At 39.8% G+C, this 19118-nt stretch overlaps 1 protein-coding gene across 4 annotated transcripts in view; it reads left to right on the top strand.

Moving 5' to 3' along the window:
• Mpp7 (membrane palmitoylated protein 7) overlaps window positions 1–19118 on the top strand; it is a 201238-nt gene that overhangs the window by 127835 nt on the left and 54285 nt on the right. For all 4 annotated transcript variants that reach the window (XM_005083443.4, XM_040755245.1, XM_040755244.1 and 1 more), the window contains exon 6: window positions 17978–18109. In XM_005083443.4, coding sequence (XP_005083500.2) covers window positions 17978–18109 — 132 coding nt within the window. The remainder of the gene's footprint in view (window positions 1–17977; window positions 18110–19118) is intronic.

Raw genomic sequence — 19118 nt, 5'->3', positions numbered from 1 at the left:
CAGATGGGATGTATCTAGAGAAAGTGATTCATAGTTTTCCTACTCTTGTTCTAAGGTTGTGAATGTATAAAATCTGATTGTGCAAAGTCCTGCAATGTATTTATTTTGAACACAAGACTGTTGCCATTTGTTTAAAATATAGTATCATCTGAATTCCATACTAAAATGATGGATTATTTTGTAATGATTACTGATAATCATAGGATATTGGGTGAGATTTCTTTTTAAATAGTATTTTAAAGTATTTTTCCATAAAAGTAGGCTTTATTTTCAGATGCCAAAATATAAAACAAGAGCAGCTGAAGACTCTAAATTGCAATGAAATACCAAGCAGAAATGCTGACATTCATAGAGGATCTATGGGATCTAACCTATGGAGAGTTTATCCCATGTAGCTTCACTTATCGGTACTCATGCGATACTGGAACATTCCTGAAATAGCTTCATTTTTCCTAAATTCGATGCTAGAATACTTCTGTTGATGCTGTACTATCCAGAAAAATGGCTTAAAATCTTCTTTTGTTTCTAAAACTTTTGACCTCAGTGTTCCCTCAATGACTCTGCAGACTCTCAGCACAAGTGGTGACAGAATTTGGGAGATGGGAATTGTGATAATGCCAGTAGCTTATGGCAACTGTTGTGATATTTCTTTAATGTACCTTGGACTGGTTGGGATGAGCCTGTATTGCAGATCTCCCTAACCAAACAGAAGTGACCTTGGTAAAGAATTTATTATAGGATAACCCAGTCCTGAAAGGATAGAAGGGGGCATTGAAACTTGACTTCTTTCAAATTATGCCTGAATTTCATTTCAGAGAAGAAATGCTTATGGGATTATGGAGCACACGCTGAAGTATTAGACATAGCTGTCTACCTATACAGATGGCTCAAGGGAAAAGTCCTCATAATTACTTTTCTGTTTTTGTGTTTTTGGTTTTGCTTGTTTAGTTTTTTGGGCAGAACTCCTAAGCTGCTTTCTGTGGATGGTATAAGTCAGGCTGATGATTATTTGAAATGCCTCCTGCAATGCAGCCTCTAAAATTTCCACCAAACACTAAAAGCAGTACAACATTTAGAGTTCTGTCAAAAATGAAGGAAAAAAGATCACCATTGCCACAAGTTTTCAACTGTAAGACTAGTTGAGATGAATGAAAAATTAAAGTAGACCATGGCAGACATTTAGTCCCATGAAAGAGAAGTACTTCATCTACCAGAAACATGAGTCATCTCTTTCTAGTCCAATATTTACCCTGGACTCAAGAACCCTAGCAGGCTTTAGCATGTCTAAAGTAGCAAACAACAGCATCACCACCAACAAAAAAGCAATCAAGATGCACAGGGACTCCTTCACACTGAGCACTTGTTTTCTCAATCACTCATATGGAACACTAGAGAGGAGGCTATGGAAATGGCAGTTAGAGGTCCCTCATCTGATGAGTTCCTTACCTGCAAAGGTTTGGGGTGGGGACTGATTCATGACAAATCTTGATGGAAAAGGATACATGCAGAGGCACTAATATGTTCACATATTCTTTATAGTAGAGACAAGCCTAGGTGTTAGAATAAGCAAGGGCTTCACAGAAGAGGAAAGCTAAGATGAATTACTTTCCAAGGGAGCTTACCCATAAGAGTTATATCATCATAGCCTATAGTGGAAGAGCAAGCCTTCAGGTCTGAGGTAAAACTTCATTAGAGATAACCACTATATATAGCGTGATGAGTGTTCTACAGGGAGTATTTTATTAATTCTTTGAGAACTTCATAGAATGTATTTTGATAATATTAATTGCCCACCACCAACTCCTCCAAGGTAAAAAAAATGATTTTTACCCTTCTTGGGAGAAATGTCTTTTAGAGCCCTGCTCTATTCATTCTTAAGTTTACATTTAAAAAAAAGTGTTGGCAAGACCCCAACCCCAGCGAGTCCAGCTTCAGGTGAGATTGGGTCTCTGGCGGGGACCGCCCGCCCTTCCCCCATCCCCCTTGATCTTCGGGGCCGCCCGGCATCCAGAAGACCCGCCCACACAGGAAAGACATCAGCCCCTCCAAGACCCCAACCCCAGCGAGTCCAGCTTCAGGAAAGACATCAGCCCCTCCAAGACCCCAACCCCAGCGAGTCCAGCTTCAGGAAAGACATCAGCCCTTCCAAGACCCCAACCCCAGAGACCTGCCCACACAGCAAAGAAGTCAACAATTCCAAGACCCCAACCCCAGTGAGACCAGCTTCAGGAAAGACATCAGCCCTACCAGGACCCAAACTCCGTGTCAGCATCCCCAGCTTCAGCTGCAGGAAGGAAGGAGACCAGTGGAGACAGAAAGACCCCACCAGCACCCACTGAAAGAAGAGATGGGAAGAAGACAGAATAAGAGATCACTCAGCAATAGAAACACCAACATGACCCCACCAGAATCCAGGGATCCAACACCAGCAAGACCCGAAAAGCACTACATAGACGAAGAAGAGGAGACAGACCTTAAAAATTATTTCATGAAGATGATGGAGACCCTCAAAGAAGAAACGAGGAAATCCCTTAAAGAAATAGAAGAAAAAACAAACAAAAAAATCCATGAAATGGGGGAAAAATTCAAGAAATAAACAAATCTCTCAAAGAATCTAAAGAGCACCAAGAAAGAACAACCAAAAAAATGAAGGAAACAACTCAAACAGTTGAAGGATTGAAAGCTGAAATAGAAACGATAAAGAAAACACAGAATGAAGGGATGCTGGAAATAGAAAAGCTGGGTAAACGATCAGGAACTACAGATGCAAGTATCACCAACAGAATACAAGAGATAGAAGAGAGAATCTCAGGTGTTGAAGACTCATTAGAGGATATAGAGTCGTCAACCAAAGAAAATCTCAAAACCAACAAATCCTTAACACAAAATATCCAGGAAATATGGGACACCGTGAAGAAGCCAAACCTGAGAATAATAGGTATAGAAGAAGGTGAAGAAATTCAACTTAAAGGTACAGAAAACATATTCAACAAAATCATAGAAGAAAACTTCCCTAACCTAAAGAAAGATATGCCTATGAAAGTACAAGAATCTTACAGAACACCAAATAGGCTAGACCAGAAAAAGAAGTCACCTCGCCATAGAATAATCAAAACATCAAACCTACAGAGTAAAGAGAAAATATTAAGAGCAGCTAAAGAAAAAGGCCAAGTAACATACAAAGGCAGACCTATCCGAATTACACCTGACTTCTCAATGGAAACGATGAAAGCCAGAAGATCCTGGACAGATGTCATACAAACGCTAAGGGAACAAGGATGCCAGCCCAGACTACTATATCCAGCAAAGCTCTCAATTACCATAGATGGAGAAAACAAAATATTACATGACAAAGCCAGATTTAAACAATACGTATCCATGAATCCAGGTCTACAGAAAATGCTAGAAGGAAAACCTAGAGCCAAGGAAGATAACTATATTCACAAAGACACAGGCAATATATAATGACACTTTACAAAACACCAAAAGAAAAAGGGAGGAGAAACTACACAAAATAACTTCACTAACAATAAATCAAGCACAAGCAAGTATCACCAATCAATGGTCATTAATATCCCTCAATGTCAACGGCCTCAACTTGCCTATAAAAAGACACAGACTAGCAGAATGGATACGAAGACAGAACCCTTCCTTCTGCTGCATACAAGAAACACATCTCAACATCAAAGACAGACATTATCTCAGAGTAAAGGGTTGGGAAAAGATCTTCCAATCAAACAGTCCCAAGAAACAAGCGGGTGTAGCAATCCTAATATCTAACAAATTAGACTTCACATTAAAATCGATCAAAAGAGATGAAGAAGGACACTTCATATTCATCAAAGGAAAAATACATCAAGACAAAGTCTCAATTTTAAACATCTACGCCCCAAATACAAAGGCACCTACATTCGTGAAAGAAACATTACTCAAGCTCAAAATGCACATAAAATCTCACACACTAACCCTACATCTGACAGAGGGCTAATCTCCAAAATTTACAAAGAACTCAAGAAACAAGTCTCCAAAACACCAAAGGATCCAATTAAAAGGTGGGGTACAGAGCTAAATAGAGAATTCTCAGTAGAGGAGGCTAAAATGGCCAAGAGACACTTAAGAAAGTGCTCAACATCCTTAGCCATCAGGGAAATGCAAATCAAAACAACTCTGAGATACCATCTTACTCCTGTCAGAATGGCTAGAATCAAAAACACCGAAGACAATTTGTGCTGGAGAGGATGTGGAGAGAGAGGAACACTCCTCCACTGCTGGTGGGAGTGCCGACTCATACAGCCTCTTTGGAAATCAGTATGGAGATTCCTCAGGAAAATGGGAATTAATCTACCACTAGACCCAGCAATTCCACTCTTAGGCATTTATCCAAATGAGGCAAGTTCATACAACAAGGGCATCTGCTCCACTATGTTCATAGCAGCATTATTTGTAATAGCCAGAACCTGGAAGCAACCTAGATGCCCCTCATCTGAAGAGTGGATAGAGAAAATGTGGTACATTTACACAATGGAGAATTACTCAGCAGAAAAAAACAATGGAATCTTGAAATTCGCAGGGAAATGGATAGCACTGGAAGAAACCATCCTGAGTGAGGTAACCCAGTCGCAAAAAGACAAACATGGTATGTACCCACTCATATATGGATTTTAGACATGGATCAGGATAGTTCCAGTTTCCACTTCCACTGATAGAGAGTCTGGGAAACAGGAAAGAACCTAAAAGATATGCATATATGCATAGTACCCAAGAGAAGAGGATGGAGACAAGATCCTCTGAATGGATGGGGAACACAGCGAGGGGTGGGGGAAGTGGGATCTGGGAAGAAGAGAGGGGGTGAAGAGGAAGAGAGTTGGTCATGGGGGAAAGGAAGTTGAGGGGTGGGGGTAGAACAGGGGGAAGAGGGAATCATAGGATCGAATACAGATCAGGCACCAGAGCGACCTCGAGTGATCTAAAGGGATAACACCAATTGGCAAGCTAAGCAATAGTGGAGAGACCACCTCGAATGCCCATTCCTGATAATGAACTTGATGTCTATAACCATCCGGGAGCCTTCATCCTGTGAATGATGGAAGCAGAGGCAAACACACAATTAATCACTGAACTGAACCCAAGGAACCCAGTGACAGAGAGAGAGGAGTGATGAGCAAATTGGCAAAGAATGGGCTGGCAAAACCAGCAGAGACAGCTGATCTGAACAGGGGAGAGCTCTTGGATCCCAGACTGACAATGGGGAGGCCAGCATGGGACTGATCTGGACCCCCCAAATGTGAGTGTCAGCGAGAAGGCCTGGGCAACCTATGGGGCCCTGAGCTGTGGATCAGTGTCTATCCCTGATATACAAACAGTCTTCGTGTGCCTATAGCACAAAGAGGAATGCTCTCTCAGCCTGGACTCTTAGGGGAGTGCCTGGACCCTACCCAGAGTAAAATGACAGACTCTGATATCCCCTATGTGGAAGGATTTGGCAATAGGGTGGGAGGGTGGGGGGAAAGGGGAGTGCGGGAGGAGGGGAGGGAGAGGGAACTGGGATTGACATGTAAAACAAGCTATTCAAAATAAAAAAAAATTGAAAAAAAAGTGTTGAATCAGAGTTGAAGTAAAATATGCAGACTATAATGTCTAATCCCTAGAGAAAATATACGAATACATGACTGTAAAGAGTAAATGGACTATAAATGCTACCACAAGACTAAGTGAGGTTTTATTATTATTGTTGTTGTTGTTGTTATGAGATAGGGTTTCTCTGTGTAGCTTTGAACCCTGTCTTGGAACTTGCTCTGTAGACCAGGTTGGCTCTGAACTCACAGAGATCTGCCTGTCTCTGTCTCCCAAGTGCTGGGATTAAAGGCGTGCACCACCATCTCCACCTGGCAGCCTAATTGATTTGTGGTGGCTCAGGAAGTTAAATTTTAATTCCAAAGCAGCATTAGATTGGAGCAAATGTTTGATGTTAAGGTGCTTCAGGAAGGAGGTTTGCAGTCAGACTATGCTCTGAAGATTGCTTCACTTGGTTTTATACTACCTGTCAGAGATTACCATCAGCCTTGGCAGGGTGTGGTGAGATGTGAAAAGATGGTTAAATTCCTTAGTGAGACGGTTGTCTTGGCTCAAAAATACTAAGAAGTTGAAAGCAATGCTTCAGATGAAAAATAAAAGATATGCTTATTCTAGCCAATAGTGTTTGAAGTAAAATTAGCTAATTATACAGATGTCATTCTGGGTAGAAAATGATGTTTGGTTGAAAAAATCAAGTGTTATTCAATGGCATTGTGTATATCTATAAACATCATAGTGACTGAATTATCAAAAGTCAATTGTTATTCAGTGTCATTGTGAATGTCTATACATGTTGTAGTGACTGAATAATTAAACTTCATCATGTGTAAGATATGTTAGATGGATAATCTCTTTAGTTTTTTGTTTATATTTAGTATGGCAAAAACCTGAATGTAAGGCTAGCATGAAAGATGTATTTTCAAGAAATGCACATGAAGAGTGGATGGGAGCCAGACATGGTATTTTAGTGAGCAGCCTCACTCTGTAGCCAGCCTGGCTTGTGAAGAAAGTGTCTCTCTTCTGTTGTTGTCCTAACATTTGACAGTAGTCTCCTTGAAGGAATTTATATAGCTATTCCCTCTTGACTGTCACTTTTAAAAAGCGTATCTTTAAAACAAATTTTATGCTTTTTAGAATATAACCACTTAATTCCATTATGTTGGGAAGCAAGATAAATAGAATACAACACACACACACACACACACACACGTAATTCTGATGTAATGTAAATGCTTTTTAAGTTTTTACTGTATTAATTTTAGATTGCTGTTCTGTTAATTCACAGTACCAAGGAGAGACCTGAGGTGTACCCCCAGAGTAGTAAGACTTTTCTTTTCAAACATCCTAAGATATGTGCAATCAAATACATTGTCACTATAGAAAACTAATAATATATAGATCTCACAAGTCTGCCACCTTTTTCTTGGGTAAGTTTCATAGCTTATCTTTGGTAATTTGCAAATGAAATGAGATACATCTTTATCCATTGCCTGTTAGTAACCTATCTGGTGCCTGTTCTGTGCCAGACCCTGTGGGTATAACTTGTAGAGGTATAACTTTGTCAAATACCGAAAGTGGTAGGAGAGGAGCCCACTGAGCAAAGACACACAGCAGATGAAATACGTATTTGGGTTGCAGAAGTGGCTTGTTGGGTGAGCCTGAGATAAACAGAAGAGGGCAGAGAAGTGCATAGAAGTCTGGGGTAGGATGTGAAAAGGAAATGTGTTAGGTAAAGTTGAATAGTGCACGAAGTCTTAGTAAAAAGAAGTTGTAAAGCTTGAAGCTACAAAATGAGATCCATTGGCTAGTCAGCACTATGTGCTAGAGGACAGGCAGAAGCTTGAAGCTGAGCTTGCCCAGTGTAGACTGCAATTCCAGTGTTGTTTTTAATAGTGTTTCTTCCACCATCAGTGGCTACTCTATTAGGGAGATGAATGATACAACCACCCTGGTTGTTAGCATTTTAAAAAATTTGGATTTCATTCCAAGTGCAGGGGAAAACCATTCAAAAGGATTTAAGTAGAAAAGTGACAGGATCCTTCAATATGTAGAGTACAATAAGAAAACAAAAGCTGAGGGGAGCCAAATGGGAGTCTTGAAAGGACTCAAGGACAATATGCCTGTGGCCCTGGTTGAGACAGGGCATGGGACATTTTTGAGATATAAATCAATACATAATGTTAGATTGAGTGGATAACCAGAGACAAACATAAGAAAAATCCATGCTACAGTGGATTCAAGGAGAGAGAGAGAGAGAGAGAGAGAGAGAGAGAGAGAGAGAGAGAGAGAGAGAGAGAGAGAGAGAGAGTTAGAGAGAGTTCAGTGGAATCATATTTGCCTAGTATCTTTAAGGTTTGGGGATAGATGCCTTGCAACAGGTATGCACACAAACATGTATATATTTGCAGGGAAATGTTGTAGGATCACAGAACAGAGAAGTAGTCTCAAGCAGAGACACATAAACAGACAGACAAACAGACAGACACACATGCTCACAGAAGAGCAGTTTTTCAAACATAATGAATACATTATACAAATGATTCAGATACTTATCCTTAGTAAGACAAAAGGATTGTTAATTATTTACCAATGTCTCTAGTACTGGGCTTATATCATGGGCAATTTCAAGTAATTTAAAGTCAGTGAAAATTATGCAGTGTTGGAAGTTTTATTTCTTGATAGTACTTTTGTAAGTCTCCCCCTTCGTGTGTGTGTGTGTGTGTGTGTGTGTGTGTGTGTTCATTTGTATGTGTATATTTATTTGTATGATGATCTGTACTGGCTTGTTTTGTGTGTCAGCTTGACACAGGCTAGAGTCATCAGAGAGAAAGGAGCCTTGTTTGAGGAAATGCCTCCTTGAAATCCAGCTGTAAGGCATTTTCTCAATTAGTGATCAATGTGGGAGGGCCCAGTCCATTATGGGTGGTGCCATCCCTGGGCACATACCTTCTTCTCAGCATCTCATGGAACCTTCTCTAAAATTGACCACATACCAGGTTACAAAGTGAATCTCATATACATAAAATTGGAATAACCCCCTGTATCTTATCAGTTCTCATTGAGTTAAAGTAGGAATTCAACAACCACACAAACTACATTAAGGCTACAAACTCATGGAAACTAAGTAGCTCTCAATTGAATTGCCACTGGGTTAAGGAAGAATAAAGAAAAAATTAAAGACCTCCTAGAATTCAGTGAAAATGAATGCACATCATACCCAAACTTATGGGACACAATGAAGGCATTGCTAAGAGGAAAGTTCATAGCACTAAGTGCCTGGTTAAAGAATTTGGAGAAATTTCATACTATTGATTTAACAGTACACCTGAAACCCTTGGGAACAAAAGAAACAAACACACTCAAGGGAAGTAGATGACAGGAGATAAACTGAGGGCGGGAATCAATAAAATAGAAACAAAGAACAATACAAAGAATCAGTGCAACAAAGAGTTTGTTCTTTGAGAGAATCAACAAGATAGACAAAATGTTATCCAAATAAATTTAAAGACAGAGGAGCAAATTTAAAAAGAAAGGAATGAAAATGGGAACATGACAATACACATTGAGGAAATCCAGACAATCCTTAGGTCATATTTCAAAAACCTGTGTTTCCCCAAATTGGAAAATCTAGAAAAAATGGATGGATGATTTCTTGATAGGTACCACATACCAAAGTCAAATCAAGACCAGATAAACAATTGAAATACACCTATAACCTCTAAGGAAATAAAAACAGTCATTAAAATCTCTTAACCAAAAAAAAAAAAAAAAAAAGCTAAACAAAACCATGGCCATCTGGTTTTAATGCAGAATTCTACCAGACTTTCAAAGAAGAAATAATACCAATACTCATCAAATTATTCTATACAATAGAAACAGAAGGAACATTGCCAAATTCTTTTTATAAGGACATAGTCATCCTGATATCCAAATCACACAAAGACTCAACAAAGAAAGAGAATTACAGGAAAATTTCCCTCATGAACATTGTTGTAAAAATACCCAATAAAATACTGGCAAACCAAATCCAACAACACATCAAAAAAAAAAATCATCCAGCTATGGTCAAAGGCTTCATCCCAGAGATGCAAGAATGGTTCAACATACAAAAATCTATTAAGGTAGTCCAACATATAAAGAAATTGAAAGAAAAACAACCACATGATCATTAGATGATGAAAAAGCCTTTGACAAAATTCAATACCCCATAATGATAAAAGTCGCAGAGAGACCAGGCATACAAGGAACATACCTAAACATAATAAAAGCTGTCAGCCAACATCAAATTAAGTAGAGAGAAACTCAAAGCAACTCAACTAAAATCAGGAAAAAGACAAGACTGTCAAAATGAAAAAATAAAAAGTAAATGTTAAAATTTCAAAAAATGAGCAAAATTTTAAAAAGACGAGGCTGTCTACTCTCTTCATATTCAATATTCTACTTGAATTACTAGCTAGAGTAATAAGACAACAAAAGAAGAATAAGGGGATACAAATTGGAAAGGAAGGAGTCAAAGAATTGCTATTTGCTGATGATGTGATAGTATATATAAGTGACCCCAAAAATTCTACCAGGGAACTCCTACAGCTGATAAGCATCTGCAGTGAAGTGGCTGAATACAAGATTAACTAAAAGAAAATATCAGTAGCCTACCTATATACAGATGGTAAATGGGCTGAAAAAGCAATCAGGGAAACAACACCCTTCACAGTAGCCACAAATGATATAAAATATCTTGGAGTAACTCTAACCAGACAAGTGAAAGACCTGTATGACAAGAACTTTGTTTCTAGCTGGGTGTTGGTGGCACATGCCTTTAATCCTAGCACTTGAGAGGCAGAGGCAGATGGATCTCTGTGAGTTTGAGGCCAGCCTGGTCTACAGAGTGAGTTCCAGGACAACCTCCAAAACAATACAGAGAAACCCTGTCTCAAAAAAACAAAACAAAACAAAAACACACAAAAAACTTTGTTTCTAAAGAGAAATTCAGGAAGATATCAGAAAATGGGAAGATCTCCCATGCTCTTAGAAAGATAGGCTCAACATGTAAAAATGTCAATCTTACCAAAAGCCATCTACAGATTCAATGTAATACACATCAAAATCTCAACACAATTCTTCACAGACCTTGAAAGAACAATATTGAACTTCATATGGAAAAACAAACACTCAGGATAGCTAAAAACAGCCCTGTTAGTGCAGGTGTAGATGAGCCAGTCCCGAAGTAGTAAGCATGGGAAAGTTGTCTCCATGTCTCCTCTGTCTTGTGGCAGCATGGGCAAGGGAGAGCTGTCACCCCACACACCCATCAGCACCTGGTATGGGAGAGCTGGCCCTGGTCATAAGAGTGGGAGAGCCATCCCTGACACCCACTAGCTGTAACACTTGGGAGAGCAGGTCCTGTACCTCATTTGGGCAGCAAAATAAAGCCAACCCTGTTAATACAAGTGTGAGTGAGCCAGCCCCCAAATTGTTAGCACGGAGAACTGTCCCCATTTCCCATCTGTCTTATGGCCACATTGGTGTGGGGAGTAGTTGCCTTCCTATTTGCCCATCAACTCTTGGAGCAGGTGGGAGAGCTGGCCCTGTGGTCTTGAGAGCAGGAGAGCCCACTCTATTAGCGTAGGTGTAGGTGAGCCAGCCATAATGTTGTAAACATGGGACAGCTCTACTCATTTCTCATCTGGTTGACCAACCCTACTGCTGCCCAGGCCCAGACCCAGGGTTATGACGTGGCCTGCCCCATCATCTACCCCATTATGATTTGCTGGAGCATGTGAAGGACCCTGACTGGCAGACCCAAAGCTGCAGGATCTCCATACCATAGCAACTCTAGGATACCCAGGAAGAGTCCTAGTGAGGGCCCAGCATTGAGAGTGTAGTAGAAACTAGAAGCCTCAAACAGACTAATGACTATACAATGAACACTTGCAAGTAAAGGGGTTTATGGCATGACTCACTGCAGCTTCTGTAATGAGATTTTTAATTGTGTCTTTTTAAAAACTTTTTTCCATTTTTTTTCTCTAATTTTGTTTTATGGGGGGAGTATCAGGACTGAGGGCAAAAACAAAGGGAAGGGGAAATGAATGGGATCAACATATATGATATGAAAGACACATAGAATAAATTGTAAGAAAAAATAGTGAAAGAAATATTCATCGTTTAAAAAAACAAAGAAAAGAAAGCTGGCTGAGCAAGCCAGGAAGCTGCACTCCTGCATGGCCTCTGCATCAGCTCCTGCCCCCAGGCTCCTGACATGTTTGGGTTCCTGTCCTGACTTCCTTCACTGATGAACCGCAGTGTGGAAGTGTAAGACAAATAAATCCTCCCTAGCTTGCTTCTGATCATAGCATTTCATTACACCAATGAAACCCTGACTAAGACAAGATCAGAGTATAGTCTTAGTGCAGAGGCTCTCGGTTGCTGCTTTGTAGACCACGCTAGCTGACTCCTGACTCTATACCACCTCACCATACCAGTGCTGGAATTACAGCAGCCAGCTACCCTGCCTGGTTTACTTGGATTCTGAGGAGTCACACTCAGGTCCTAATATTTTCACAACATGTGCTTTATCCATTGAAACTTCTTCTCTGTTCCATTACACTCTCTTCATCTGCCCATATAATTAAACATTTGATTCATATTATTGGTAGTCTAAGATTGTAACCTGTTCTTTCCCCTTTTGTAATCTCTTGCTTCTGAAGAGTGGTCACTCTTTGTCCTGTGACTCATGGCTTGAGCCTTTAATAATTAGGGGATGATTTGTTATTCTGCAGCATTAATTTTACTTGAGGCCTGTCAAAAAATTTAAAGATCATCAGTTCTATTACCATCTGAAAATCATATCCAAAATGTATATAGAAACACTTTTAAGAACTTACTAGTCTAAGAGGAGCAATGAAATGTATGCAGGAGACATTAGAAGGGTGAAAATGGTGAAGGTCACGAGTAGCCAGGTGCTTGCAGCCATGATGTGTGGGCAGGAGCAGTAGTGTTGTCTTGCTCATGGGCACTGGTAGACGCATGCTTTTGGGGTGTATAGGCAGCCATTAGTGAATACAAACTCCTACACATACACAACTCCAGTAAAGGCAAATTGACCTGCATCATCCTGGTGCTGATTGAACATAGTATTATAATTTTGTGTGTTAGGAAAAATTTGACAGATTAAAAACAAAGCTAAAATAAAAAAGATTTGTTTTAGCTTTCCAGAACGTTTACTTCCCAGAATTTACTCATTGCATGCGCCTGAAGGAAGGATGAGACTTCATTAAAGGAAGCTGGAGGAAAAGTTGAGTTCCTTTCTGGAGGGATAAATCAGTGTCCTTCATCCTGATGAGCAGGCATTTAATTCTGTGCACCTGACAGATGCTCAGCATAGCAGTGACTCCAAGGGTCCACAGCAGTGGTGTGTTACAGGTCTGGTGTTCAATTTCCTGCAGATGCTTCTGGGCAACAGGTAAAACTATCAGCTGTGATTGGTGGTTATGGCACATGGAAACACAGTTTTTATTTAAGTTCTGTCTTTTGAGAGGGAAATCTGTATGCTGAAGAATAAAATCACCTCAGTGAAGACAGGAAAATGGAATGCCAAATGCTTTCTCATTCTCCAAACTACAAAATGTTGCCACGTAATAATATTACTAAAGCAAAGCTGTGAGCATGATGAACTTGAAATCTGCAAAATGCTGTTGAAATTTAGACACAGAAACGAGTCCAAAGCCAAGAAAATAAATAGCTGGTGTTCTTAATATCATCTGTAATGCCATTACTATACTATTTTAAAATGCTCTAACTGGCCATCTGCTGTTCTTGTCATGTGGAATGTGGTTGAGAAAGACATTGAGATAGAGGTCATTTCATTGCTGGTGCCCTTCTCTGCTCTAGGTGGACAATCATCTTCCTCCCATCTAAAAGATTCCCTATAACATTTTTCCAAAACAGGTCTGCTGGTGATACATTAAAAATACCCCATCTCATTGAAAAGTCTTCTCTGCTAAAAGTTATCTTTGCTGGATATAGAATGCTAGTTTGATAGTATTCTTTTCAGGTATTTTAAAGATGCTTTCTTATTTTGTGGGTCATCTTACGTACAATGGAATTAACTTTCATCTTTACTCTTTAGTATGTAATGTGCTAATTTTTTTCTGGTTCATGATTTTTAGAGGTTTCTCACATGCTTGAAGCAGTTTTGATTATTTTGTATTCCTGTCCATGTGCTCAGGTACTTGTGCTTAAGGAACATGTGAGTTTATTATTTTTTCACCAAATTTGTAATTTCTTTCATATTTCCTAAAAAAAAAGTCATACTTCTTCAGAGAATCTGAGTACCTACTTTAGGCTCTTTAAGATCCCACAGTTGCCTATTATTCTGTCATGTGTATGGGTGTTTTGTCTGCATCTCTGTGCATCATGTGCTCTGGAGGCCATGAAAGCCAAATGCCCCAGGCCTGGAGTTACAGGCAGTTGTGAGTTATCATGCAAGTACTGGGAGTTATACCCAGGTCTTCTAGGAGAACAACCCATGCTTCTAACTGCTGAACCATCTCTTCAGGCCCTCTCTTAATATGTTTTTAATTCTTGCTTTATTTTTTGAATAGTTTATATTACTTTGTCTTCTACATAATTACTTTCCCCTTATGTAAATATGGTATGCCGTGAGGGGGTATATGGTATAGTATGATGTCATGTGTGTGTGTGTGTGTGTGTGTGTGTGTGTGTGTGTGTGTGTATTCCATTACCCACATGTGGAGGTTGAAGTACAACTTTCAGCAGTAGGCTTTCACCTTGTTTTGAGGCAGGGTCTCTGTTGTTTCTGGTGACTCATGGCATGCACCAGTCTGGCATACCCATAGACTTCCAGGTGATTTTCTGTCTTCACCTCATGTCTAGTCAGAGGAATGCAGGAATTACAGATACTCCCTGCCACATCTGGCTTATCATGTTGATTCTGGGGATCCTGAACTCAGAGGTCATCAAACTTGTTCACATGCACTTTTACCCACTGAGCCGTCTCTCCACCCATAGTAGTAGATTTTAATATCCTGGACTACTGTTTGTTTTGTCCAGTTATATCTCTAATTTCAGAGTTTTGTTCTATTTCTTCCATTTTTCCTCCATATGAGTAATGTTTTTTAACCTTCTTTGTCATGCCTGGTAAGTTCTGATTGATCTCTAGTCATGCAAGTTTGATATTGACTACCATAATATTCTTATAGACAATATCTGTAATTATTTTTCTGTTATAACATTAAGTTACTTGGAAGAGTTTTGGCCTCAGAGGTTTACTTTTACATTTTGTTCAGTCAGTGTGTCACAGCTTTTAATCTTGGATTTATCTTTACAATACCAAAGTAACATATGACGGGCAGCCCTTCCCAGTCATGAGAATTTCTTCACCATTAAAAACCAGGAGCTGTCCTTTCCCTGTGCAAACTTCAGAGATTTCTTCCAGGCTGTGCAAGATGTGTTCTTCTGCTTCCTGTTGCTACATGAAATATTTTAAGCTGGGTATTTATATGCTTTTTTAAAAAGAGGTTATTTAGTTCACAGTTTTAGAGGCACATTCAACCAACCCTGGCTGAATATATTTGAAAAATGCTGAATGTGTGTTGTACACATACAGAAATTCCATGTCACCATCTACCAAGTAGTATAGTTCTGTAGCTATTTTCAAAATATGGAGTGTAAGTCATCTACAGATGGTTTAAAGTATGTAAGCAGAAACACATGATCTATATGTATGTCTCATACTATTTTATGTAGGGAGTGAGCATCTGAAGGTTTTGACATTAGTGTGGCTCTTGGAACCAATCTTCTGAGTTGCAAAGGGACAGTTGGTTGCATATGTTAGTTATTAAGATTGTTCAATTTGAAAATTCACACCATTTTGCCATCTGAGCTTATGATTGCTTGATAGATGGCATAAGCAATGGAATGATATAAATATTAAATATAGCATATGTATAATTATGCTTTCCAAATATGAAGGAAAATGTAATGCTGAGGTCTAGAAACCAAGGAATGGGACTATGAGGATATTGCTCAATGGGTAAGAAGCTTCCACCCCTAGAATGTTGGATCCAGCCAACTTGTCTGTATGTTCCTAAGAAGGGGAGTGAGAATTTAAGGAAGAAATAGACAAGAGATAGAAGATAAAGTTGGGAGGGCTCCCAGTGAATACTGTAAAAAAAAATGCCCAAGTTTATTACTCACAGTTCTTATGTATCCCAATCAAAAGGGGAGGGCAAAACACTTCCAGTGATACAAGGAATAAACAAACATAATTACCTGAAGACCCAAAACATCAAGCAACCAAACCCTAAGCCAAACATCCTGTTATTAGATCTTGAGGGTCAAGACATCTATCCAGTAGCCACACCTTTGACCAAACATCCTTTTGTTAGGTCTTGAAGGTCAAGACATCTAGGAGCCACACCTTTGACCAAACATCCTGTTGTTAGGTCTTGAAGGTCAAGATATCTACTAGCCACACCTTTGACCAAACATCCTGTTGTTAGGTCTTGAAGGTCAAGACATCTACTAGCCACACCTTTGACCAAACATCCTGTTGTTAAGTCTTGAAGGTCAAGACATCTACTAGCCAGACCTTTGATCAAACATCCTGTTGTTAGGTCTTGAAGGTCAAGACATATACTAGCCAGTAGCCACACCTTTGACCAAAGCTCAGACTATAAGGCATCCATAGATGAGTTCTGATCAACCAGCAGTCATTCTGGCTACATTGGGAACTACCAGTCTGAAAGTGGGGCATCAGTGAGTGCATCTGGACCACACAAATCTGTTACAATGTCTTTTGTAGTCATAGAAATGGTGATCTGGAGGTGCCTGTCCCAGCTATCCGCTTTGGGATTGTAGCATGACAGAACCTATAGACAATACAGGAATTCACTAGTATGACGGTTCCCATCAAACTTCACAGAAGCAGGTGGTATTGCTTGTTGATCTTTGAGTTGAATTAGAAAGATGAAAATATGTTTTAAATATCTTTGGGAAGTATATTTAGTAAGCTATATGGTGGATGTTGGGTCTGGGGAGGAGAGGGGAGGGGTGGGAAGAAGAGAGGAGGGGAGGGAGGAGAGGAGAGGAGGAGGAGGAGAGGAGAGGATGATCTCTAGACCTCCACCTAGAGTCAGGTATGGGTAGTGCAGGAAGTAAGTGAGACATCTCAAATGCATTAATCTGAACTAGGAAATGTAAAGTACCGGCATTTTCTCTCTTTGATGTATGTGAGAAAATATTATTTTTTCTTCCCCCACATCCTGGGTACTGGAATTATAGACATATACCACCAAACCTGGTTTATAAAATGTTTGGGAGCCATCACAGGGCTTCATCTAAGTGAGCACTGAGTCACTAACTAAAACATTGAGAAGCCCTCCCTCTACACATGTGGAAGAGAGAGATGAAGGAAGACTCATCATATTAACCTTAGGCTTCCACATACATACAGGTGCACCTATGACCCATGTGCACTCACATGCATATGCACAAACATGCATACATTTATGTTACACAGTCATATTCACACATATATAAATGTTTTTAAAAACTAAAGAAAAATACAGTATCTCAAACTTCTGTTGGCTTATTGTTAGTATGCCAGTATTCTCATTTTGTTTTCCCCCTGACCTTTGCCTCAATTGCTGCCATGTTGGGATTACTAGAGAATGTACAGGTTAGAAGAAATTTAACGCATGTTGTCAGTGGTACTAGAAGAGGAGGCACGGGTGCAACTGAGTAGGTCTGCCTTCTGTAATCCCACAGGGCTTGCCCCGGCCCCACTGCCTGAGTCAAAGAGGCCCTGTTTCAAATGGTTTCCTTACCTACCATTACTATGCCAACAGGGTAATGCTATTTTGGCTGTTTTTGGGATAATCCTTTTGTACACTGTGATGGTGTATCTTTGCCAAGATGCCTTCTGATTAATAGAAATAGGTTAATTTAGTTTATAAGAGATAGGAATAAGCCTAAGCTAAGGCCTAGCTTTCATAATTAATAAGAAGTCTCCATGTTATTATTTGAAGGCTTCTATTAATCTGTGTTCTGCCTGTTTCTGTCAGTTTCTGTTCATCTGTGTTCTGCCACATGGATTTTCATCTCTCCTCCATCTGGTATTTTTGATTTGCTCCATGTCTTGCTGGCTTCTCCTGCTGCCTAGATTCAAACCCTGAGTTCCCGTCTCTCCCCACAAATCCTGCCTATCCTTTCCTGCCTAGCTATTGATCATTCATGTCATTATTAAACCAATCAGAATGTCCCTTGTCAGAGACACATCTACACACGGTACAATAAGATTATCCTGCAACATTTGACGTTATTTGTACATCTGAACTTAGAATTTCATATTTGATGAATTCTTTATGACATGTTTGTTTTACAGGCTTTGTTGTCAGTACATGATACTGTGGCTCAGAAGAGCTACGATCCTGTATTACCTCCTATGCCTGATGACATCGATGAGGAGGAGGATTCAGTGAAAATAATCCGCCTGGTCAAGAACAGAGAACCCCTGGTGAGTCTGGTCTGCCTTCAGATATGAGGAGGTCTCCTAGGGAGCTCAATGGGGTGGGCTTCCAGCACTCACACTTGTCTTTGAGATATTCTGCTTCTGGGTCCCCTTGCCTTAAAACAAATGGGACATTTACATCCAGAGAATATGGCTTAGAGCAACTAACAAAACTCCAAGTAAAATAATAGTATCCTATTCCTTTTTGATAGTAATAACCTTGAAAATATAACCTACTAACACTTGTAAAAGGAAATTTAGCATGTAGCCAGGTAGGGCTGATTGGAAATTAAATGATGTAGTTGAAAAATAGTGCTTTAGGCTGTTCTGGAAAGCTGATGTATTTTAAAATAATGAAGAGAAATTAGGCTGACACCTAACATTTCACAATATAAATAGAGCTGTTTGTCTTGGCACTGGAATTCCTGTGGTGTTGGACTACCACATCAAGGGATCTGGGACTGGGGAATATTGCGCCATTTGCAACCAAGGAAGTCCTGTCCTAATCCTCACAACCCTGGGTGGACTTTCCATGATTCTGCTATGGATCTCGGGCAGAAAACCTCCTAGGTTATCCAAAGAGATATTTTGCCCCTCCCTTCCTCCCTCCCTTTGTGTATGTATGTCTGTGTGTGTGTGTGTGTGTGCATGTGTATGTGTGTACATCACATCTATGCTTGATGCATTGATCCCCTGCGACTGGAGGTACTGCTGGTTCTGAACTGCTATATGGGTGCTGGGAATTGAGCTTAGGTCCTCTGGAATAGTAGCCCATGCTCTTAACCACTGAGATCTTTCTGCAGCCCCCATCATGGGATATTATATTGATAAAATGAAATGAGTCAGTATTCTGAAAGTAAAGCAATACAAGGTAGATAGTTTAAAGGAAAAAAAGGGTTTCTCATGAATTGGAAGATATAAGAATTTACCAGTCTTCAATTGTGCTGAAACACTAGATTCTATGTAGCCTGAATTTTGGTACAGTATAAGGAGCATCCAAAGGACAGTTGACATG

The sequence above is a fragment of the Mesocricetus auratus genome, unplaced genomic scaffold, assembly GCF_017639785.1.
Source record: "Mesocricetus auratus isolate SY011 unplaced genomic scaffold, BCM_Maur_2.0 Super-Scaffold_100013, whole genome shotgun sequence".
Taxonomy (NCBI): Eukaryota; Metazoa; Chordata; class Mammalia; order Rodentia; family Cricetidae; genus Mesocricetus; species Mesocricetus auratus.
This window is presented reverse-complemented; position numbering and strand designations above follow the sequence as displayed.